General features: G+C 41.5%; 1 protein-coding gene and 1 pseudogene across 3 annotated transcripts in view; both read left to right on the top strand.

Annotated features, from left to right (window-relative positions):
• The window catches only part of DGKH (diacylglycerol kinase eta), a 135,991-nt gene that overhangs the window by 85,762 nt on the left and 25,715 nt on the right, over nucleotides 1-24,514 (top strand). For all 3 annotated transcript variants that reach the window (XM_030565839.1, XM_030565832.1, XM_030565822.1), the window contains 8 exons: nucleotides 1,841-1,975; nucleotides 3,736-3,853; nucleotides 4,631-4,741; nucleotides 4,903-4,999; nucleotides 7,940-8,047; nucleotides 14,497-14,610; nucleotides 14,897-15,031; nucleotides 16,595-16,761. In XM_030565839.1, coding sequence (XP_030421699.1) covers nucleotides 1,841-1,975; nucleotides 3,736-3,853; nucleotides 4,631-4,741; nucleotides 4,903-4,999; nucleotides 7,940-8,047; nucleotides 14,497-14,610; nucleotides 14,897-15,031; nucleotides 16,595-16,761 — 985 coding nt within the window. The remainder of the gene's footprint in view (nucleotides 1-1,840; nucleotides 1,976-3,735; nucleotides 3,854-4,630; nucleotides 4,742-4,902; nucleotides 5,000-7,939; nucleotides 8,048-14,496; nucleotides 14,611-14,896; nucleotides 15,032-16,594; nucleotides 16,762-24,514) is intronic.
• On the top strand, nucleotides 12,059-12,264 carry LOC115644657 (annotated as a pseudogene).

Genomic DNA, 24,514 nt, shown 5'->3' with positions numbered 1-24,514 from the left:
TAGGTGTCAGGTAGAGACAATAAACATAGACCCCACCCCCACCCCCCAAACCATTTTATTGAGTTGCTTATCAGAGCAGGACCATACTTTTGACACTGTAGGCCCAACTAAGTTTGATCTCTCCTTTGAGCCTGCACCTAGAGCTGATGGCACGATCATGTGTTAGGTTCCAGTTCAGGAAAACACTTCAATTTTTAAGCATGTGCTTCACACCCATTGAAGTTAATGGACATAAACACATACTTACATATTTTTGCTTTAATTCTTTCCTGAATCAGGGCCTCATGTTGACAGGTAATCTGTCTTGAACTGTAGTGGGTTCTATGATGTTTCCTCTTTACATTTGCCACAGCTCCTCCACTCCCTTCCTTTAAACACCAAGTAAAGACTTGCTTTTATTCCCAGAGTTTTTTAAAAATGGTAAGTACTCTTACCCCTAATAATAGATTACTTGTTACCCCAACTATTAGAATGTTTTCCTTTCTCCTCCATTTTTCTTTAGTTTTATTAGAGCAGTTTTTATTAGATTTGTTTATAATTTATTATGAAATTATTATATGGCACTCCAAGAACTTTGGATGTGGATTAGTGGCCTTATACATAATTCCTATTACAGCAAATCTTTTAAACTTTTTTCCTTTTTTTGCTTCTTAATTCTGCAATTTTTTTTAATGGGACATCCTATTACATTTATCAGAAATGAAGTGCAGTATTTAAGGTAATATTAAATTAATACATGCCCTAATGAACTGAAGTGGAAGTTGGGAACTCCAGAGTTCTTGTTCTATGTTTCTCTGAGGATTTTCATTTGGGCTAATCACCTGAAGTTCCTGCATCTGAGTTTCTCCATGAGTAGAATAAATGAAGTAAATACATAAATGGGGATATTTCTGGGTACAGTCCCTGCTTAGGCTGTCCCTTTTGAGATCTTTTTCCAGTTCCCCGATTGCACCCTTTCAAGGTATGAATGTGCCTCCACGTCTCTTTGGGGTGGACACCCATGATCCAACCACTCTGACTGGGTGTCTGGGATAATCTTCCCGCCCCAATTGCCAATTGGGATATCTAGCAGTTTCCATGGGCATGGCACCTATCAGAGCTTCCCTTCGGTAGCCTTTGGACAGTAATAATATGCAGTAACAGAGATGCAGTTTCTTTAAAACAAATTGTGATTTATTTGCCAAAGATGCACAGCACTCTAAGAAGTGGATTGAAAATAACACACCTATATGCTGACTGTGTTAACTACGCTTAACGTTCTTTCTCAGCCCCTCAGTAGATATGACTTAGCCATGGTGTCCTGCATTCTCTTGGGGACCAAGTTACATTGTGCTTTCAGCAGGACCGGACTCTCTGTCAGTCTGTGTCAGCCTGCAGCTGCTGACAACCTTTTATCCCCACTCCCTTTCTGCAGGGCAGGTCTTTTAACAGATAGGTGTCTTTTGATCTCTAGAGTCTCAGCCTTGGCAAAACAGCTACATCTTCACAGCTATATTCCTGGTTATTGTGTTTCAACATTTGCTAGGATGCTTCTTCTCTAGGGCATTATTTCATCTCTCCTGCTTGGTTTCTTTAACAACTTCTTTTGATCTAACTCCATAGCATGTAATCCATCACAAGCAAACACACAGAGGGACACACAATATTAATACAAAAAAAACCAGATATTTGCCAGTTCTCCAGAGATCTCAAAGTGGGTTAATAGGTTAGATTAATAGCTCATGCTTGTACAACATGTTGAGGCTCTAATCTTAGATAAGCATATATGCAATTGTATCTATAATTTGTGTGTGGGTGTATGTTTAGTTCTAACTTTATTTCTTCTTCTTTTTTGGCATAGTTAAAGCTGCACCAAAATCTCCAGATCGACATACAAGTCGGGGCATCCCCTCTCATACTGGCTCTTTCTCTGCCCCAGCTGTGGCAGCCAGTAAAGAAAACCTCCCTGTACTTAACACCAGGATAATCTGCCCAGGTAATGATGATTCTGAACTTCATCAGTCCTTTCAGTATCTTGCTATATGCCACAATTAGTTGTTAAATAATAATACCTTGCACTTACATAGTGTCTTCCACCGAGAGATGTCAAAGACCTTTACAAATATTAGTGAATTAATATGCATAACCTCTTTGTGTGGTACCATAGAGAACGTATGTTAATTGAAAATGCTTCTGGTCACTGTCATGAGCAACAGATACATTACAAAAACATTGCACTTGGTTTGGGGAATGAGGAGCAGAAATGGGAGGGCTGTGTTCATCGTGGAGTCAAAGGAACCTTGCTCCCCTAGTGGATGAAGGCTGTGCTAGCCTAGTAAGAGGCTAAGGGCCAGAATCAGGTAAGAAATTATCTTTTGACTGAATGAAGTGCCAAGGGGACATACCTGTCAGTAAAAAATATAAATTAAACTGTAAAAAGGTACTTTGCAACAATAGCAGTTGGAAAATCTGTACACATCCCAAAGTAAAAATGTATACCAGAAAGCATTGCTAAAACACTGGCTTAATGAACTTTCATTATCAGTATTAATAATCTACACCTCTGCCTCAATACAACACAACCAGATATAACACGAATTCGGATATAACACAGTGCTCCGGCGGGGCGGGGCTGCGCAGTCCGGTGGATCAAAGCAAGTTCAATATAACACGGTTTCACCTATAATGTGGTAAGATTGTTTTTGGCTCCCAAGGATAGCGTTATATCGAGGTGGAGGTGTATATTGAAACTAAGCACGTACTGTTTGTAGATTACTTTAACTAAAAACTTTTGAAAGCAGAGGTCTATCTGCATTAATTAAACACAGTTGTGCATGTTACTTCGATATTAGCCAAAATGGGCATGGCAGGGTTGCCAGCTTTCCAGTGGGCAAAGCTAACAGGCTCTGACTGTTTCCATGGTAGAAACAAGAATTGTTTCTTAGCTCAAATTCTCCCTGCCAGCTTCTCCTCTTTTGTCTTTCTTATTTATTTTCATTTAGCTTGTATTTCTGTGTTCTTACACCTGCCTGTCTCTCTCTCTTTCCTCCGTATCCCATCTGACTTCTGTCTTTCAGTTCTCTAGTCCCCTTGCCCTCATTTTTTCACCCATACTTGTTTGTTCTGTCTGTTCTATCCTTCTCTCACTTCCCTTCAGCTCCTCTCTAGGAGATCAGAGTGGTGGCTTTACACATTTTGCAGAGAAGTTCTCTTGTATAAAAGGGTGGCAAGGGAAGAACTCCTTGTTGAACGTACATTTATCAAGCTGAATTAAGGAGTTAAGCATTTCTCAAAGATTCTAAATGAGCTGATAGGCTGCATGAACAATGATCCCACTGAGGAAGCCTGCCTGCCGCCCCCAACTCTCCTCCAAACCACCCCGAAGTAATGAAATAGTTTGGAGACTGGGTGACTGGGCTAAGAGATGAAAAATATGGTAACCTTCAGTGGCATTAGGTGAGCCAGTTAATTACTGTGCAACCTGTCACCTCCGTAGTCTTGGATTGAAATCATGACATTTTTGTCCGGTGGTGGACAGTGAACCCCACCACCGAATTCAACTCTGTCTTTCTGTTCAAGAGAGGCCAAAACTGAAAGAGAGAGGTAATGTGGGTAAGAACTTAGGTGCAGTAGCAGAGCTGTCTGAGAGAGTGCACTTTCTGTCCATCCTGTGCTTGGCTATAGACAATACTATTTCTCAGAATTACATGCATTACATTAACAAATATTGTTTTGTTTCTGTGTTTTCTCCTTCAGGTTTAAGAGCTGGATTAGCTGCCTCTATTGCAGGGAGTTCAATTATCAGCAAAATGTTACTTTCAAACATTGATCCATTTGGTGCTACCCCATTTATTGACCCTGATCCAGATTCACTGTAAGAAAATCTCCTTGTTTTCTCAAATTGACGATATTAGGGTTCAGTCTCTTTTTCTTAATCATTTCTTTAGGAAATTGTACTTTGTAATTACTAGAATGAATAACGCAAGCCTTGAAGCACAATTTTTATAGATAATAATGCTCAATAAATTCAAAGAGCCAGATGGTGTCTTTTAGGCAGAGGCCCTGAGTTAAAGGCAGTGCAGAGTTGCATTGCTACAGCAGGATTACTGGAAAGCACTATGACTGGTGGAGCTTCTTGATACACACATGAAGCATGTTCTCTGTCCACCTTAGGAGCATGCAACCTCCTGCACCCCGGGCAAGCTCCCCTAGGTAGGGGTGTGGAAGTAAGGCCCTGTCTCTTCTGTTCCTTTTGAGGTGACTTACACTCCATGGTCCCTGTGACTGCTATAGAGTGGAAGGAGGCTCCAGTGGTTATGGCACCAGCCTAGATCTTGGGACATCTGGGTGCAATTTCCTGCTCCATCACAGACTTCCTGTGTGCCTCAATTTTCTATCTGTAAAATAGGGATAATAGCACTTCCCTATCTTCCAGGGATGTTGTGAGTTTAAATACATTAAAGTTTGTGAGGTGTCCAGGTATTGAGTAATGGGACCACATAAGTATTTAAGATCAATCAATCAAATGCTTTGCACTCTGCCTCAGTCATGTGCCTGTGCTAGGTCCAGCCGCAATCTAGCTCAAAACCCTAAAATAATTGTTCAGATTACTTCAAAAGTGGATACTTACATATATGTATTCTTTTCACAGGGAAGGATATTCAGAAAAATGTGTAATGAACAACTACTTTGGAATTGGATTAGATGCCAAAATTTCATTAGAATTTAATAATAAACGAGAAGAACACCCTGAAAAATGCCGGTAATGGAGTTCTTAGTGATAAAGCAGAGGCATTTAATTTTTCTTAATGTTGTTATTCTGTTTGCTTTATTTTATATCCTTAACTTTTGACTCTTTCCACTGCTTTGATACATAACAAATTGTGTGCTTCAGTATATGAATTTTTATTTACTTATTTCCAGAAGCCGGACGAAGAACATGATGTGGTATGGCGTGCTTGGTACCAAAGAGTTACTGCAAAGAACGTATAAGAACTTAGAACAAAAAGTTCAGCTTGAGGTAATATTTATTTTATTTACAGATTTGATTAGTTTTTGCCATTAAAATTTACAATGCAGAACATGGGAATCATCTTGAAATATCTCACTTGTTTTGTATCTAACAAGTTAGGTGAAACTATGAAAAGTCTGTCCCTCATAAATGTAATCTGTGAAATGTGGTGGATAAGAAGTTAGTCACAATGTGAATGCTTGGACACACAATAAGCATTTTGAAATCTGCAAAAGTATGGTGTTTAATGTGTCTGAATAACTTTTATCATTGTCACTATAATAATGTTTCATATAATTAAGGAGACAATAGACTCTAAGGGATCTGTTTTCTCAATATGCATCTCTCACTGACACCAATAAGAGGTTTGGGGGAGCTTTTGGGGCACACTGAATGGAGAGTGGGTCTCAAGAACAACAATATACATTATGGAAAAAATTAATTCTATCAGGTTGGTTTAGCTAGTATGGATCTGACTAAATGTCTATATGAAGTACCTAATAAACATCTTGGAAGAGAAGGCTTAATAATGGTTTAAAATGATTTCATGATAAATGACAGATGAATTTAGTACATAAAGAACCAGGGCATTTAGAGAGACTTTCCTAATTCCAATATTGAGGGAACTGTGTAGAAGTAGGAAGATAATTGTGTCTTGCCACAACACAGATACATATATAAATCAGTTCAATTTGACTAGTTCCTATTCTAGTTCTAAAACCAAATTGAATGAAGCCTTTTTCAAAATACCAGGAACTTGAAAAAGACATTAATGCTTAACAAATTCAGATGTAGCAAGAGATTAGCCGTGATACAAGTCTGGGAAATGGTTACGTAAGTTTTCTTCCAAATTTGATGGGGGGAAGGAAAGAACATGCATTGTCCTTTTCTTTGTGCTAAATATTTTGTCTGAAAGTTCATGTTATTTATATGAAGATACCTGTTAAGCTGAGGGAGTAATTTTAATTTATTGTAACTCTCTTTCTCTTGAGTGCGCTTTAGAAGGGTTTAGTATTATAGAAGCAAGTTTTCGTTATCTAAGGATTTAGCAGTTATGTAGAAATTGTGCAGTAGTTGTTGAAGATGATGATAGGAAAGAACATTATGTATGCTCCAGGTAGATTTCTAATTTAAGAACCTGCAAATGTAACATTTGTTTTGAATAAGATATATTTTAGCATTCAAATCTGACCTTTTCATAATTATTTCTGAATATTTTTGGAACTAGAAAAGTCAGTGGAAGTTTCATATTTAGTATTGTCTTACATAATTTATATTAGTTCTGTGCTGTGATAAAATACGCAGCATTGAAGAATGAAATAAAATTAGTCATTTTTCAAGAGTTAGAACTAATCACAAGTGACACAGTCACATCTATTAATTTCATGCCATACTTTGGATACTGTCATATTTTAAATTTTTATATTTTGAATTGCTGCTGAGGTGGAATAATATAAAACCAGAGATCACAGGTGCTGCTAAGCATATTTCTAATGCGTTTTGGGACACTGTTTCAGAAGTAGGTTCAATATGTTGTACTTCCAAAACTGTTCTCACACTGACTCCAGGGTTACTTTTTAGCAGCAGCTAGAGTTGTTTAAGTATTTTAGGAGATAGGGGATGTAGAAAGCGAGACTGTTCCAGAGACTGTTTGCATGTTTGGAATTTCATCTTCTGGCTAGCTGTTTTTCTGTAAATTGTCAGAAGTGGACAATGTGAAGTACAAGGGAAATGGTGAAAGAAATCTTTTCATCATGGAATATCGATTGGGCATGAACAGTTAAGGACAGTGAGGCAGATATAGAAGTGAAGCCAAGCATATAAGCACAAACAAGACTTTTGCTTAACTCCACCTTTCTCATTGTGCTGGTTTATTAAATCCTTTCCCTCCATCTTTCGTTGTTTATCTGATTATATTGTAAGCACTTCAGGGTAGGAAACTGTCTTCTTGCATATTTAGCAAAGGATCTAGCATACTCTGGATGCTATGTAAATAACAATAGTTTAGCAAGACTATGAATACTTCTGCAGGGTGGGATTCTAATTATCCAATGAGTGAATGATGCCTTTTTTTGAAATAATGAGAGATGAAGGTGGCAACATCCAATTAAATCTCAAGTTTAAAGTGAAATCTCACAAGAAGTACTTTTTCTCATTGTTCATAGCAATTTTTTTCTAGGCTTTATCCCAGAGTTAACAAGTAGATATGCTGCAATGGCATCTGTCATTATGTGGTTGACAAAAGGAATGCTAAAGTGTATTAGTTTATTTAAGAAAGTAGTAGTCCTCTTTTTATATATTCTTACACAGCTTTTTACATTTTATTAACATTTTATACATTGTTTAAACATATTAATTTAATAATATTTCATTTTATATTTGTTATAATATTTTGTATACTCATCTGACCACTTTTGACTGCAGTAGTATAGTTATTTTTCCAATCATGTAGTTCTAATTGCAACTAAAAGATGCTATCTGCTGTTGCTAGTGTTTATGGTTAGAAGAGAGTAGACATGCTGGACCATATGCAGAAGATCAGTCCTGATAGCCCAGTATCCTGTCATTGGCAGCAGCCAGCCCCATATGCTTCAGGAGAAGGTGCAAGAAACCTCCAAATTCCTTGTAGTTAGAGATTGACATATAAATGCATAAAGTTACTGCTGGGAACTTGAGCAAATTTCTATGAAGGGACAGAGAGAATTACCTTTTGACACTATTGCAGATATTTGTAGCTCAAATATTTTGTAGTTTAAGAAAAAATCTTGATTAGTGTGTGAAGAATAGATTCATGCAGAGCTACTCCACAGCATAGGAAAAATAGACTCATATAGAGCTACTAATGCAATATTGACTTTAGCTGTTGAAATGCTTTGTGAATTAGAAATGGTTGATTACTTTATCAGGTCATTTGTCTTACATTCTCACATAGGTTTTTATGCATTACAGTGTGATGGACAATACATCCCCCTCCCCAGTCTACAAGGCATAGCTGTGCTAAATATTCCAAGCTATGCTGGTGGGACTAATTTCTGGGGTGGAACCAAAGAGGATGATGTAAGTAACATTAAAGAAAAGTAACCTTTAGAAACAAAAATTACAAAAAGCACTTTGTACTATTGTTGTTCTCATTTAATTGTAATAGTACTGGTATGTAGTCTGGATAACTATCAGAAAGCTATTGTTCCATAAGGTGGTTTCAGTTTAGAAATGTGTGCACTCTTGCATTAAGCTTTTCCATTTTTACTGAAAATATGTCACTTTGATTTTCATTTTATTTTTTCTTTCCTTTCTCCTCGCCTTAAAGTCACCAACATTTCCAAATAGGGCTCAATACTTAAAGAATATATGGCTATAAAGGTGGAATTTTTAGACATGACTCCTTTACAAACGATAATGAAAGTTAATAGCTATTCCTCTCCTCTTTTATATACTAGTTGATGATCTGCTATAATCAAGGTTTCCCAGTGCATGCACTTTATGTGCGCTATATCCAACAGAAAAGGGAGCTGGCCAACTATATCATTCCCACAGCTTAGATTTTCATTTTGCTCTTATTCTTTAAAAAGCTGTCGGTGGATTGGTGAATCTGAAAACAGGGACTGAGAATAAATTAATTGAAGAGAGGATTAAAAATTGTAGAATCCTTTAATTATCTTTTTCTGTGTCTATATCTTGTATATATTGTTGCCAGTAAACTTATGGACTGATCCAAAATGGTCCTTTTTTTTTTCTTGACAGACCTAATACTGCACAGACACTTTACTACATACATTACTGTTTCACTGCTTTGAGGGTATGCCAGATGGGATTCTTACTGTTGAAGTGTACTTTATGCACGAATGATCTAGTGTGATTGCTGTGGGATTACCATAATTTTGAATCTCCTGATTTAGTGTGTGTGAAGTCTGAATCACAGCATTGCTTTGATATGGTTTTGTACATTTAATTATCATTTAAAATTAGACTTATTAGTAAGATTGTGTTTTAACGTAGACTATCCCTAACATTTTCCCTGAAGTGCTTAACTTTCATACTGTTCACAATCCCACACCCCTTTTTTCCCTCTTCTTCATCAAAAACATTATTTCTTATTCTTTGGAGCGTTTTTCCTATTCATAGTACAAGTCTTTTGAGCATGGCAGTTAGCTCAAGCTGCATTTGAGTAAGGATATCTAGCATTTTGGTGGCTTCCATATTCATGTTTGTGGCGTGGCAATTTCCCTAACATCTATCCAGGTTATGTTCAGGAATTTTTGCTTTTTTTCACAGAGGGTCAAGAAAGAGAGGAAGACTGTTCTAGCAATCATTTTTGTATGCAGCACACATATATGTCTGGGAGCAACCTTGTTGTTACTCATAATCAAACATGTCACAAAGGTGACACATTTATTCTGTGGGAGGTTAGGTGCACAACCCACAGCTCTTCTTGCCGTCTCAGGTGACTGATCAACAGAGCAATACTGACGGTAATCTTTGAGAGGTTGCTGGTTCTGCTTATCTGGACAGAAGAAATTCGCCATCTTGACAGCGATGTCTATTCCTAAAATATTGCTCAGTGAGCCTGGCTGTGTTTGCCACAACACACTTACTGAATTTTGTATATGGGGAGTTATCCCAGGGAGTTTGTTAGTTTGGAAAGAACAGGAAGATTAGAAGCGGAACCCAGGGGGAGAAAAGGGAAATGCTAATCCTTGAATTTGAATTCTTAGAAGACTATTTCTTTTGTTGTTGTTGAAAAAAAGCGTGCTACAGAAGTTCTATGCAAGTAAATTATACATGCAGAGAAACCAGAATATAACAACACCCATCTCTGCACTAAAGATAAAACACAAGCTAAATGGGCTTTTGTAAACAAGCAGGGGGAATGGAATTCATCCCAACTTGTGAGTAGGCTGTAATCCAGTTCCTGGGAAGATAGAAAAGTGGTATCCTGGAGTAATTTTAGGTCCACTGGTTACAAGCAAAGGACAAATTGAGGGGGTAAATGCAGGGCCATGCCATCTGTGTTATGCTATGCAAGCATTGCACGCCTCAGAATTCAGATGTGGTCCAAAAAGGCATCCTCCTCAGTTCATACTGTGTGGAGGATGCCATTTTGTGAAATGTCACTAAAAAGGCCGGAGGCATGGCTCAGTGTTCATGTCATACTCCCCAGCTTAAGCTTGGGAAGCGAATGATCCAACCAGCAGACTACATTCAAGCATGTTGTTCATGTGCTAATAAGGAGACTAAAAAGGCATGCAAGCACAGAATTGAATACACAAGGTTTTAATAATTTTAATAATTTGCCGTTATGTAAGTAAAGAAGGGAACATCTTTCTTTGCATGACTCGATGAGTCAGTAATTATTAATAAGACATCATGCCTTTGTACATTTCTGGCAGATCGTTAGATTAACTGCTATAGAAGTTTAATATCAGAGGGGTAGCCGGGTTAGTCTGGATCTGTAAAAGCAGCAAAGAACCCTGTGGCACCCTGTAGACTAACAGACGTTTTGGAGCATGAGCTTTCGTGGATGCATGCGTCCGACGAAGTGGGTATTCACCCATGAAAGCTCATGCTTCAAAACATCTGTTGGTCTATAAGATGCCACAGGATTCTTAGCTGCTTTTATAGAGGTTTAACAAGCTGTACTTCTGGCCTTATCAACTTTTCATCAACAAAAAGAATATATGGAGTAAAGCCACTTAAACAACCAATACAATGCGTACAGATGTCACAAGACTAGCCAGCAACACTTAGCAGCCTGTATTCAGTTAGAAACGTTTGGACAAGTTTACATTGATCTTCAGTTGGATAAGCAACGGACAATTTATCTGTTGTATTAAAAAGTTGTTGCATGTCTCAGTAAAAATGTCTCCATACGCCACTACCCAAATTCCTAGGCCAAGCCAGACCAGGCTTACTTCATAAAGAGATGTTGCACTGGCCTGTTTATTGCTGATGTGCAAGTGCCACATGCTGTGTAGAGGTCTTCTTGCGTGACTCTTCTGTCCAGGACACTCTTGTTTCCCTGTTCAGGATCTTGCCTGAGCTCTCACTGTAGAAATTAATTGCACTTTTTAAAATGTATGGTAAAGGTTTTTATACAGATAGTATGCTACAAATGAATTTCTAATATACACTTATAAGAATAGCTTTCACTGATTCTACAAGGCACATTGCTAAGTAATATCACCACAAAGAAATTAAAGTACACTAAAGTAGAAAAAGAACACTACATATTAACACACATCAATCTAGTCACCAGCTATTAATTTATATTTAAAAGAGAAAAAACAGAAACAAGACAGTCTCATCCAGCTAAAGAGGAATCCAAAAGATTCACCAAATTAATAAGTGTTAAAAACATAAACAAAGTATCACATTAAATTACTCAGTGTCTCTAAAGGATGTTTCTTCAGTTAATTTGTCATATTTAGTATCTTGATTTTTCTTTTAAAAAGTGGTAGGCTGGTCTGTATCATAGACCAGAAAAGTTAAACCATCATAGATAATTGTGCCATGCTTTGAGACAGCATAATAATTTCGTCTCTGCTTTTTTAAGAATAATTTTAGGGATGAAAGAAATGCTTTCATTTTTTTCTTAAAGGCAAGTAAGCTGAAGCTGGATATATCAAAAGTTACTTGAAATAGAAAAGGAAGGAGAAACACTTGGCAAAGAATAATCTTTTTGTTCTATATTCATGTAAGACATTTGGATGCCCTTGATGATGAGGGTCATATAATATCCTAGCAGGGCCGTCCTTAGGCATAGGCAACATAGGCAGCTGCGTAGGGCACCTGAAAATTTGGGGCACCACTGGGTCTTAGTGTCCACCCTCTTGTTTTCCTATCCCTGTTCTGACCCTTCCTGCAGGCTCCCACTGATGGCTGCTCTAGCCTGGTGAGTCTTCCTTGAGAGGGAATCTAGTAGTTAAAAGTGAAAAAACCTCCAGCCTGCCAGACCTATTAGCACAACATTGAAACTGTTAAAGAGACATTCAAGGAGTAATAAAGCCATTTAACAGGCATTTGCCAACCCCAAGGTATATACTGACAGGTTTCAGAGTGGTAGTCCTGTTAGTAGCTTCTTGGCCTTTTGGCTAAGATCAAGTGTTGTATCAGCAAAAACAAGGACGAGTCCTTGTGTCACCTCAAAGACTAACAAATTATTTGGGCATAAGCTTTTGTGGACTAGAACCCATTTCATCAGATGTCCACGAAAGCTTATGCCCAAATAAAATTTTATATTGTCAGTTTCTGACTTTACTGACAAAAAGTTGTCCATTAATGTAATATTTACACAGAACATGTCAGTCTAGGACCTTAGTTTAAAATTTGCTTTAAAAATATTTCATTAGTGAGCTGGTGAAGATTATAAAATCACATTTCTAAAAAATGCTTGCATAGAGTTTTAGATGCACAATCATCTTTAGCCTTAAATGTGTGGATCTTCACACATAGTTTTTTAAATAAATCCTTCAAAAGACCTCCCTTATCTAAAATACACATTTTAATTACTATAGTTAAAAAAAAAAAGTGCTTCCAAGTCTTCCTGTGTCCTTTCTGTCCATCCCTTCACCACCTCTCCCCTCACTCCCCACTGAAGAGAGCCCTTAAAGGGACAACAGCCCTTCCCTTCCAGATAGCTGGACAAAGAGTTTCCCTTTCTTTACTTCTGACTATCCGACGAACTAGTTTTAAAAGAACTCTCCAGTAAAATCAGTACCTTAGTAAGACAAAATCCTTGTTATACCTAAAATCTTTGGAAACATATTTTTTTAAAGTTGGTGAAATTTCATAACCATGTCTCTTGTTATGGAGATCACACAAAGTAAATTACTGTTCCCTTTTTCTAAAAGCAATGAATATTGTTATGAACACACTAAACCTCTCTGATTAATTTAAAAGAATGTCTTTGTTTCAGTGAGTTAAATATGTAGTAATCTGGAACGCTGGCTTAAGATTTGAGTACATTTAAAATATAAATTCAGTTTAGAAATACTGATTAAGAAAATGTAAAACAGAGAAGAGCTGCATCATGTATTCTATTATATGTAATGTTGTATTCAGCAGGACAGCTGACTCACCCTTACTATGAAGTTTTTGCAAATAAATCTCTGACAAACTTCAGGGCATATCAAGAAACCTGTGACTGACATTTTTTATTCCCAAATTTTAGTGCTTTTAATTAGGTACTTTCTTCATGTCCATTCTGCATGAGGGAGAGGGCATTGAATTCTCTGCGGGGAACTGTGACTCTCTGCCACCATGAGGCAGGCCGGGCATCTCCTTATCCTTTGCTGTCAAGTCCCTCTTCCCCCTCCCCCACCAGGCTGTGAGCTTGGGCTGCCATCCGGCATAGGGGCACCGGTTTAATAATACTGCGTAGGGCCCCATAAATCCTAAGGACGGCCCTGTATCCTAGAGAGAGAGAAATTTTTTATTTTAGGGAACTGCCAACCTAACTTACAAAATCTGCTCTCAGTGTTAGGTCCTGGTCCTGCAAAGACTTACTCATGTGCTTAACTTTTATACCCTGTAATTAGTCCAATTGAAATCAACGGACATGTACTTAAGTCTTTGTTGCAGTGGGGCATTAGTTTGATACAAAACCAGGATGTTCAAGTAAAATTTTCATTATTAAAACAGGTGAATTTTGTGCTGTAAAATAAGATTCTTCTTCTGCATTATTGAAGTGGCATTGACACTTCATTTACCAATATAGATTTTGAAGATGGTCTAAAGAGAATTATGGACAAAGAAAGATAAGCACTTTTGAGCTCTGTTAAAATAAATGTTCTTCTTAATTACTCTTGGGCTTTAGAAATATTGACCACTTGAAGACTGGCAGAGTTATGTTTGCCACTTTAATCTTGACTTGACTAACATTTCTCAGTATATGCATTTAAACCCGCCACCAACTCTATATATCAGGGGTAGGCAACCTATGGCACACATGCCAAAGGCGGCACGCGAGCTGATTTTCAGTGGCACTCGCACTACCCGGGTCCTGGCCACTGGTTGGGGGGGGGGCTCTACATTTTAATTTAATTTTTAAATGAAGTTTCTTAAACATTTTAAAAACCTTATTTACTTTACATACAACAATAACTTAAGTTATATATTATCGACTTATAGAAAGAGATCTTCTAAAAACATTAAAATGTATTACTGGCACGCGAAACCTTAAATTAGAGTGAATAAATGAAGACTTGGCACACCACTTCTGAAAGGTTGCCGACCCCTGCTATATATGGATAATATACTGTGTCTTTCAAGTACTTTAATTGCCATTATGATCACCCTTGTTATGACAGTCCTTTGCTATGTTCAAGTGATGGTATAATTTCTATATACTTGAATCTATAATTTTACTTTTCAGATACATTAGTTCTATTATTTAAATACCTAAAGTGTGTTTGGAATTTCACCAGACATAAAAGAAGACAGAATCTCTGCATTGTATAGATTGCAATAAGAGCTTAGAGTCTAATGATGATATTTTCTTTTCCTCTCAGATATTTGGGGCACCATCATTTGATGACAAAATCTTAGAAGTTGTTGCAGTATTTGGCAGCATGCAGATGGCAGTTTCAAGAGTCATCAAATTGCAGCACCACAGAATAGCTCAGGTATGTGTCTTGTTGGAAAGCAACCAAGATAGCTGGCATGCTGGGAAGCTGCAGAGAAAAGAGGTAGTCTAGACAACTACTGCATTATACATTAATAAAATATTGACTTGGCTTTAATTTTAACGAGTAACAAGTCATCATAAATGATGAATGAAATACAACAGTGTTTTACCCTCGAGAAAAACCTGGATAGAAGCCACAGCTCCTAACAACCAATCTAATGCAGGTGGACTGTCAATTTCATTAATATATTACTCTGTGAACTAACATGTTTACTCTCTTTCAGTGTCGGTCAGTAAAGATCACCATACTTGGAGATGAAGGGGTTCCAGTGCAAGTAGATGGAGAGGCATGGATCCAGCCCCCAGGACTTATTAAAATTGTACATAAAAACAGAGCTCAGATGCTAACACGAGACAGAGTAAGTTATAGAAAGCCTTTTCTCTTTTGTATGGGATACTTCATTAGCGCCATTATTATAACAACTTGGTTCCATTATAACAAGAGAAAAGAGCTCATGAAATAATAAATAAAAGGTTGGTACAGATATGTTCTTGTACACAGATAGCTTAACTCTTATCTTTGCCACCTGATAGAATGTCTGACCATAACAGTGTTTCTTTTTTTGATGAGATGAAATTCTCAAACTTTCAGGAGGAAATGTTCTGATTATCTGTCTTTGCCTGTAGTACTATGTTTACTTTTGTATAAACATGAAAGTATTAGTGACTGTAATATGCTTTCTCTTTCAGACACTAGCTTTGTACTTTACCATAAATTTAAAGTTTTAGCTGCAATTACTAGGTAATAAGGTATATAATGTGCCTTCTTCATGACTGCCACAGCAAGATTGCATGCTCTGCCAAATAGTAACAGAACCCATTTCAAACCAGTTAGCCTCTGGGGGAATGTTTGCTGTTCTACCATTCTAGAATCAAGGGTGTAAATCAGGGATGGGCAAACTTTTTGGCCTGAGGGCCACATCTGGGTGGGGAAATTGTATGCAGGGCCATGAATGTAGGGCTGGGGCAGGGGGTTGGGGTACAGGAGGGAGTGCGAGGTGTGGGAGGGGGCTCAGGGCAGGGGGTTGGGGTGCAGGAGGGATGCAGGGTGCAGCAGGAAGCTCAGGGCAGGGGGTTGGGGTGCAGGAGGGGCTTGGCAGGGAGTTCAGAGCCCCACGCCGCTCCTGGAAGTGGCCAGCATATCCGGCAGTGGCTTATGGGGGGTGGGGTGGGGGAGGCGGCTCCGCAGCACACTGCCCTCACCTGTGGGAACTACCCCCAAATCTCCCATTGGCTGCGGTTTCCTGTTCCCGGCCAATGGGACCTGCGGGGGACGGTGCCTGCAGGCGAGGAAAATACACGGAGCCCTCTGCTTCCCCATCCCCCAGGGGCCGCAGGAACATGATGCCAGCTGCTTCCAGGAGCAGCACGTGGCTAGGGTAGGCCGGATTGAAAGCCCTGATTAGCCGGATCCAGCCTGCGGGATGTAATTTGCCCTCCCCTGATGTAAACGCACCTAACTTCCCCATAGTCCCTCTGTCCATTGGCCTGAGTAGATGCTGAATTCAGTCCTCTCCCTTCATCATGACGTGTGTTATGATAGCTACTTTGTTGTTTAAAGCAAGTTTGTTAGGGCTTTTTTCTTTTTCTTTTTCTTTTTTTTCTTGTTTTCATGTTTGGACTCTGCATGACTGTCAGATTCCCACTGTGCTCAGCATAAGGTTCAGAACATCTTGTCCTGACAAAGTATGCCTACAGTAATGTCTTAATGTAAATTTATCTCTAACAGCATATTTTACGGAGGACAGGGGAGAGAGGTTACTCACAAAAGTAGCTATTCTGTAAAACTAATTTTAAACACCATTTATAGTGTGGAGCATTTGTAATATTTATGTAAAATGATATACTAATCTGTGTGCTTAATAAGCTTAAATAAAAAACAGCAAGTACTGTCAGCTAATTTATCATACCATTTTCATCAGGCTTTTGAAAATACTCTAAAGTCTTGGGAAGACAAACAGAAGTATGATTCCTGCAAACCTGTCCTCCGATCTCACTTGTACCCTCAACAGGCTGTTGAGTTGGCTATGGAAGAAGAAGTTACACAGATCCAGCTGTGTTCACAAGCTGCAGAAGAACTTATTACCAGGTACAATAGAACAAATGGGTTTAATGGGATAGTAGCATACTCCCCAAGGTAAAATTATTTATAAAGCTGAGGGTGTTTCTATATTCTGACTGAAGTTTTGTTATCACAGTATCAGGTTTTTTAAAAGTCTATTTTATATACTATAGCAGATCAGCAAATGTTGTTTTCTCCCATGAAAATTTTTAACTTTGTGTGGATAAATCAAACATTTTCTGCCAAAAAATGAATGTTTTCAATCTTTGTCCAGAGAGTTTTTGATGAAAACTCAACAGTTGCTGCAGAAAGCAGACACTTTTCACATAAATACTTGTTTAGTCGAAAATAAAATTTTCTGTCAAAAAACAATTTTGACCAAAATTGTTCAGTTGGCCCTGTTGCATACATATAATAATACACACTCTGATATTTTATTTTCTGATAATCAAAGTAGGTTTAGCCATATAACTTCTTTTTCAGATATCACTGTTTTAAACTCATAGATGTACCATTTCTCAGAGATAGAAAGTACAATAAAATAGTAATACTCATCTGTTTTCTTTGTCTATACTAGATGAGACCATAACTACTGGGTTTGTATATTAAAGCTATCTAGTGGGTAACGGTTAAAATTAATGAGAGAGAGGTAACAAGTGATGGAAAAGTTATAAATGCATGGAATCTATTCATGTTATATTTGGCTCCATTCTTATCATCAGCAAATGAAAATGATTATCTTTCTTCTTCGAGTGCTTGCTCATATTGATTCCAATTAGGTGTGCGCGCACCACGTGCACGTTTGTCGGAAGATTTTTACCCTAGCAACACTCGGTGGGTTGGCTGGGTCACCCCCTGGAGTGGCGCAGTTTTGGCACCGGATATATACCCCTGCTGACCCAACGGCCCTTCAGTTCCTTCCTACTGCCCGTGATGGTCATTGGAACTGTGGAGAGCAGCTTTGCTGATCTCCACATCCCTAGCTACTCGTAGTTCTTTGCTGTTTTATTGTGTGTATAGTTCGAGTTCTTGTAGTTATAGTTAGTATTAGTTGCTGTATTTATAGTTAGTGTATATAGTTTAAGGGGGGATCGGGGATTAGCCCCTTTCCTCCACCCCGGTACGGGCCCATGCCCAAGGCACCGGGATTCAAACCGTGCTTGGCGTGCAAGAAGCCAGTGCCAATAAGGGATCCCCATGACTCCTGCCTCAAGTGCCTAGGGGAATCCCACCTTCCCAATAAGTGCCGCATCTGCAAGTTGTTTAAACCAAGGACAAAGAAGGAGCAGGGCTTTCGATTGAAACAGCTCCTCATGGAGTCGGCACTTAGTCCTGCAGCGTCGGTACTGAGCGGCCAACAGACTGCTTCTGTAAGGAGCGCCCCTTCGGCCCCGGACCACTCCGGTACTGAGAAGGAGCCCCAGCACCGTCCCCTACCGGCACCGACATCTGCTTGGCACCGCTCCGTGTCCCCAATACCCAGGAAGCAACATAGCACTCCAGCTGCTTCAGCTCCACAGAAGGAGCACTCTTCGAAGATGGTTCGTCCGGCACCGTCGACTGTGGTACTGCTGTCATGCCGCCGCCCAAGCTTTCTGAAGGCTGTCATCTGCTTCCTGCTCAGTCTGGAACTGTTCCCTTGAAGCTGGAGACACCAGTTCTTCCTTAGACTGCGGACTTGGGCTTGGTCCCTCTGGAAGCAATGTAGTTGATGGGGTTGTTTCCGTTGCTAGTGAACCGCTCTCCGCTGGTGCACCAGTGGGTGTTTCAGGCTCTGGTTGAGCCTCTTGGGTGTGGTTGTCTGCTGCTTCTGCCAGTTCAGGCTCGCTGGTGCCCTCTGGCATTGGGGTTGAAGATGGATTTGCAAGCACTGTCAGTGCTGGCACCGGTTCTGGTGCTGGCTGCTTTTCCAGTTCCTGGTTTGGGACTGGAGTCACTGTGGCTGTTTCAGTCGTTGGCAGGGGATCCGGGTCCACTACCTCTGTCTGGGTCTCTGTTAACACAGACGGGGCCTCAGTGGACGGCTCAGGAACAGGAATGGGTCTGGAAGCTTGCCTGATTTGGCTACGTGTAACCATTCCCACTCTCTTGGCCCGCTTCACCTGGTTGGCCAAATCTTCCCCCAGTAGCATGGGGATGGAATAATTGTCATAGACTGCAAAAGTCCACATTCCTGACCAGCCTTTGTACTGGACAGGTAGTTCAGCTGTAGGCAAGTCTACAGCTTGTGACATGAAGGGGTAAATTGTCACTTGGGCCTTTGGGTTGATGAATTTGGGGTCAACGAAGGATTAGTGGATAGCTGACACTTGTGCCCCCGTGTCTCTCCACGCGGTAACCTTCTTTCTGCCCACTCTCAAAGTTTCCCTTCGCTCCAAGGGTATTTGAGAGGCATCTGGGCCTGGGGATCTTTGGTGTGATGGTGGTGTAATGAACTGCACTTGGTTGGGGTTCTTGGGGCAGTTGGCCTTTATATGTCCCAGTTCATTACACTTAAAGCATTTACCAGCTGACTGGTCACTGGGTCGAAGTGGGTTACTGGAGACTGGTGAGGTGGAAGAATAGGGCGTCTGTGGCTTTCCTTGGGTTGTAGGTGGGTCTTTGGCTGCCCTCGGTTGTAGGGTTTATTGTCGGTGTGCCCTCTGGGGTATTGTTTCCCCTTGACAGTAGCTTTTTTCTTTTCTGCCACTTCCATCCATTTGGCTCGAATCTCACCCGCCTCGATTACCGTTTTGGGTTTCCCATCTAGGATGTACCTCTCTATTTCCTCAGGAATACCATCTAAGAACTGCTCCATTTGGATCAGGAGATGCAGCTCGTCCAGATTGTTAACCTTTGTTCCTGATATCCAGGCTTCATAATTCTTTGCAATGTGCTAGGCGTGTCGGGGGAAGGACACATCTGGTTTCCATTTTTGGCTTCTGAATCGCAGACGGGCATGTTCAGGTGTTATCCCCATTCTGTATCTGGCCTTGGTTTGAAAAAGTTTATAATCGTTCATTTAGGCATTTCAGGAGACTGCTAAGGGTCCACTGAGCAGTGGCCTCAATTCTACCATGTACTGGTCTTCAGAGATGCTGTACCCAAGGCAGGCTCTTTCAAAATTTTCTAAGAAGGCCTCAGTGTCATCACCTGCCTTGAAGGTGGGGAATTTCTTGGAATGTGGAACAACAACTGGCAAAGTGTTGTTAGGATTGGCTGTGTTCTGTTGCTTAGCCTGTTCTAATTCCAGGGCCTGCCAATGGGTCTCCCTCTGGAGTTCCAGCTCCCTCTGTGGGCAGCCTCTATGGCTGCTTGCTCTCTTTTGAAGGCTTCCTCTTTGGCTGCTTGCTCTCTTTTGTAGGTTTCCTCTTTGATTTTTTTCTTCTCTTTCTCTCAGCTCCATCTCTTTTTGTTTTATTTCTAGTTCTTGTAGTTTCTTTTCCATGTCTCGCTTGTGGTCTGCGTTTCTGATTTGTTCCTCTGCCTCCAGTCTTGCCAGTTCCTGTTTCAGGTCCTTAGTAGTCATGGTTCCTGTTTTCTTGTGTTGGGATGCCCTCTGGTGTTTACTGCCTGAACTGCTGGTTCTCTGTTGGCTTCCTGGGGTTGCTTAGCAACAGAGTCCTTTTTAACTTACTAGCCTCTCCCGAAAGAGTTAAAAAGCAAAAGAAAACCCTCTTTCATTTACAAATGTGTCCTGGATGGAGTGCGTTGCTGACCACTTACGGCTGCTTTGTCTAACAAATGACTGTCGTTAAACCTTAATAGCCCTCCCTATGCACAGCTAGAACGGAGCAAAGAAGAAAAAGAAATTTCTCTGGCTGCAGTTTAAAAAATAAACCCCTTCCCTCTGCTTATAACCAGCTAGCAGAGAAGAAAATTAATAATCTTACTGGCTTTTGGATTCTTATCTATCCCACTCAGCTGCTGACCATGTCATAGCAATCTTTCTCAGATCTGAACCTTAGAGTTCAGGAAATGAGATACTAGCACCTGAATCCTCTAAGCTTAATTACCAGCTTAGATCTGATAGCACTGCCACCACCCAAAAATATAGTGTTTTGGGGCACTCTGACCTCCCCACCTTCCCTGGGGTCCCCAAGAACCCAGATCCCTTGGGTTCTTAAAACAAGGAGAAATAAACCATTCCCCCCACCTTTCCCCCTCTCAGAATTTCCCTCCCTGGGCTATCCTGACAGATACTGATCCAACCTCTTAAATCACCATACAGAGAAGCATCCCCCTTCCCTTCCACAAAGAGGCAAACAGATTCAAGGAAAACAAAGAGAGATTCTATCTCTCCCCCTCCCGTCTCCCCCCCACCCGTCCTGGTGAGTTATCCCAATCCCCTGGAATAAAACAAGGGAAACAAGGGGGAAAAAATCAATCAGGTTCTCTAAAAAAAGAAATCTTTTAATAAAAGAAAGGAAAAAAGTAAAGAATTATCTCTGTAACTTCAAGATGTAAATATTACAGGGTCCTATAGCTTACAGACACCAGAAAAAGACTTTCCCCCCAGTACCAATACAAATCAAAATATTCCCAGCAACTACACATATAAAAGTTAACCAGCCAGATCCACAATTGCAAATAGAGTAAAAACAATCAAAAAGCCTAAACTGCTTGTTTTTACTTACTATAGGACAAGAAACTTAGAGAGTCTGTAGTAATGTCTGGTCCCTCTCAGACCCTCTGAGAGCAGGACGCACAACGGACAAAGAACACACACAAAAGCTTCCCGCCACCCAAATTTAAAAGTATCTTGTCTTCTGATTGGTCTTCTGGTCAAGTGTCCCGTTCCCTGCTTGTAACCCTTTACAAGTACAAGAGACATTAACCCTTCACAATCTGTTTATGACAACCGCCGATTGCAGCTCCACCGAATGCTGCACTGTCGATTCCGGTCCCACAAGGGCCGTTGAGTCTGGTGCCTGACAGCTCCCCGGCTCATGCTGTGGTTGAGCTTGCCCTCCCTTTTACACCGGAGACCTTCTCCGCGGCAAGGGAGCTCATCGCCATGACGGAGTCGACACGGCCTCAACCCCTGGCACCGCCGGTGCGGGTCATACAATCCATTGGAAGACCGGCCCTGGTAAGGCCACTTTCCATTGGTCCAACAGAGAGACGTTGTTCAAGATCACGGTCTCACAGATGCTCTCGATCATGCCGTTCCCGCTCACAGTGCCGGCGCTGCTCTCCATTGCGGTACCGGTCGCACTCGCGGCACCGTTTGACATCTCGTTTGCTGGCTGGATACTCCTGGTACCGATCCGACTCACGGCACTGTCCTCGGCACCGTGTATCCCACAGTCACTCCAGATGAAGAGACTCGAGATCCCGGTCAACCTCCTGGCACCGCTACGGTGGAAGGTCCCGGTCTCGCTTGCGGTACCGTTATAGCTCCCCAGTACCACCCCGGGATCGAGCATCCAGAGCAGTGGCACCCTCCCAGGGTCTATTGGCACCACCGTGGCCATCGAGACACACATCGGTGTCATTGCAGGCTAGTAGCGCATCCTATCCTCAGGAGCGTGACTCTGACATCCCCAGACATATATTCCTAGAGAGCCAGAGCCATGAGCAAGGGCCTCATCACTGGTCCTTGTGGACACCGTGGGCATACCCGCAGGTCTAAGATGCTCCATCACTGGCTCCACGGTCGGTCCTGTCAGAACACCGGGTACCAGAGGCGACAATAAGCCGCCCCCCCGACGGGCACAGATAAGACTCCGATACCATCTGCAGACACCCAGGTTCCACCTGACACAGATGACGCCTCTCAAGTGCAGGAGCCCCCACAGGACCTCCTGGTCCCGGTCCTCTCCTCTTCCTCCTCGCCAGACAAGGCGGTGGCGGGAACATCCTCCTCAGGCCCTCCATCAATTGATCTCAGGGCCCATCAAGACCTTTTGAGACGAGTGGCTCAGAATATGAACTTACAGATGAAGGAGGTCTCTGAAATAGAGGACCCTGTCGTGTACATCCTATCGGCTGATGCACCTACTAGAATGGCTCTTCCATTTATCCGCACCATACAGGCTAATGCGGATACCATTTGGCAATCCCAGCCTCGATTCCACTTACAGCAAGGGTAGTAGAGAGAAAATATATGGTCCCCTCAAAGGGGTATGAATATCTCTACATTAACCTACCTCTTTGCTCTTTAGTGGTGCAGTCAGTGAATGAGAGGGAGTGTCATGGCCAGCAAGCCCCAGCTCCTAAGTCAAAGGAGGCTAGGCGCATGGACCTCCTAGGCTGCAAAATATACTCAGCAGGGGGCCTCCAACTTAGGGTGGCAAACCAACAAACCCTTCTAAGTAGATATAACTTTAACATGTGGGTGTCTTTGGGGAAGTTTACGGAGCTTCTTCCCCAGGAATCCCGTCAAGAATTTACTGCCCTACTTGAGAAGGGTAAAAAGGTAGCAAGAACTCCCTCCAAGTCTTTCTGGATGCAGCAAACTCTGCAGCCAGAACTCTGGTGTCAGGAGTGACGATGAGGCATATCTCCTGGCTCCAGGTATCAGGCAGGTGTCCGCTCCTACTGTCCTGGAAAGAACAGGGCCTAGCAGTCTCTTCCATAAAGGTGCATCTGGCAGCCATCTCTGCCTTCCACCCAGTGGAAAATGGCCAATCAATCTTCTCTCACCCCATAGTTTCAAGGTTCCTCAAGGGATTGGAACGTTTGTACCCTCAAGTGAGACACCCGACCCCTACGTGGGATCTCAGCTTGGTGCTAGCCAAGCTTATGGGTGCTCCTTTCGAACCACTGGCCACCTGCTCGCTGCTGTACTTTTCCTGGAAAACAGCCTTCCTCGGCGCTATTACTTCGGCAAAATGAGTATCTGAGCTTTGGGCCTTGACAGCGGACCCACCGTATACGGTATTCCATAAGGACAAGGTATAGCTGCAACCACACCCCTCCTTCCTCCCTAAAGTGGTGTCCGCCTTTCATGTCAATCAAGACATCTTCCTCCCAGTCTTTTTCCCAAAGCCACACCCATGATGTCGGGAACAACAGCTGCACACCCTAGACGTTCGCAGCGCTCTCGCCTTTTATATCTAGAGAACAGAACCCTTCCGAAGGTCACCTCAGCTCTTTTTAGCTGTGGCAGACCAGATGAAAGGCCTACTGGTCTCATCCCAACGAATTTCATCTTGGGTAACATCCTGCATCTGTACATGCTATGATTCGGCTCACGTTCCGGCTAGCCACCTCACCGCCCATTCTACTCAGGCGCAAGCTTCATCTGCTGCCTTCCTGGCCCATGTTCCCATCCAGGAAATATGTCGGGCAGCTACCTGGTCATCGATTCACACCTTTGCCTCACATTACGCATTGGTTCAACAGTCCAGAGATGATGCAGCATTTGGCTCAGCAGTTTTGCATTCTGCAACATCTCACTCCGACCCCACCGCCTGGGTAATGCTTGGGAATCACCTAATTGGAATCGATATGAGCAAGCACTCAAAGAAGAAAAGACGGTTACTCACCTTTGTAACTGTTGTTCTTTGAGATGCATTGCTCATATCCATTCCAAACCTGCCCTCCTTCCCCTCTGTCGGAGTAACCGGCAAGAAGGAACTGAAGGGCTGTTGGGTCAGCAGGGGTATATATCTGGCGCCATAACGGTGTTGCTGAGTAAAAATCTTCCGACAAACGTGCACGCGGCACACGCGCACTTAATTGGAATGGATATGAGCAACACATCTCGAAGAACAACAGTTACAAAGGTGAGTAACCGTCTTTTCTTATGCCTAACTATTAATAATCGATACATTAAAGTTCAAAATATACTGTT

The sequence above is a fragment of the Gopherus evgoodei genome, chromosome 1 (genome assembly GCF_007399415.2).
Source record: "Gopherus evgoodei ecotype Sinaloan lineage chromosome 1, rGopEvg1_v1.p, whole genome shotgun sequence".
Lineage (NCBI taxonomy): Eukaryota > Metazoa > Chordata > Testudines > Testudinidae > Gopherus > Gopherus evgoodei.
The sequence above is the reverse complement of the archived record's forward strand: the minus strand, read 5'-3'. Positions and strand labels throughout refer to the sequence as shown.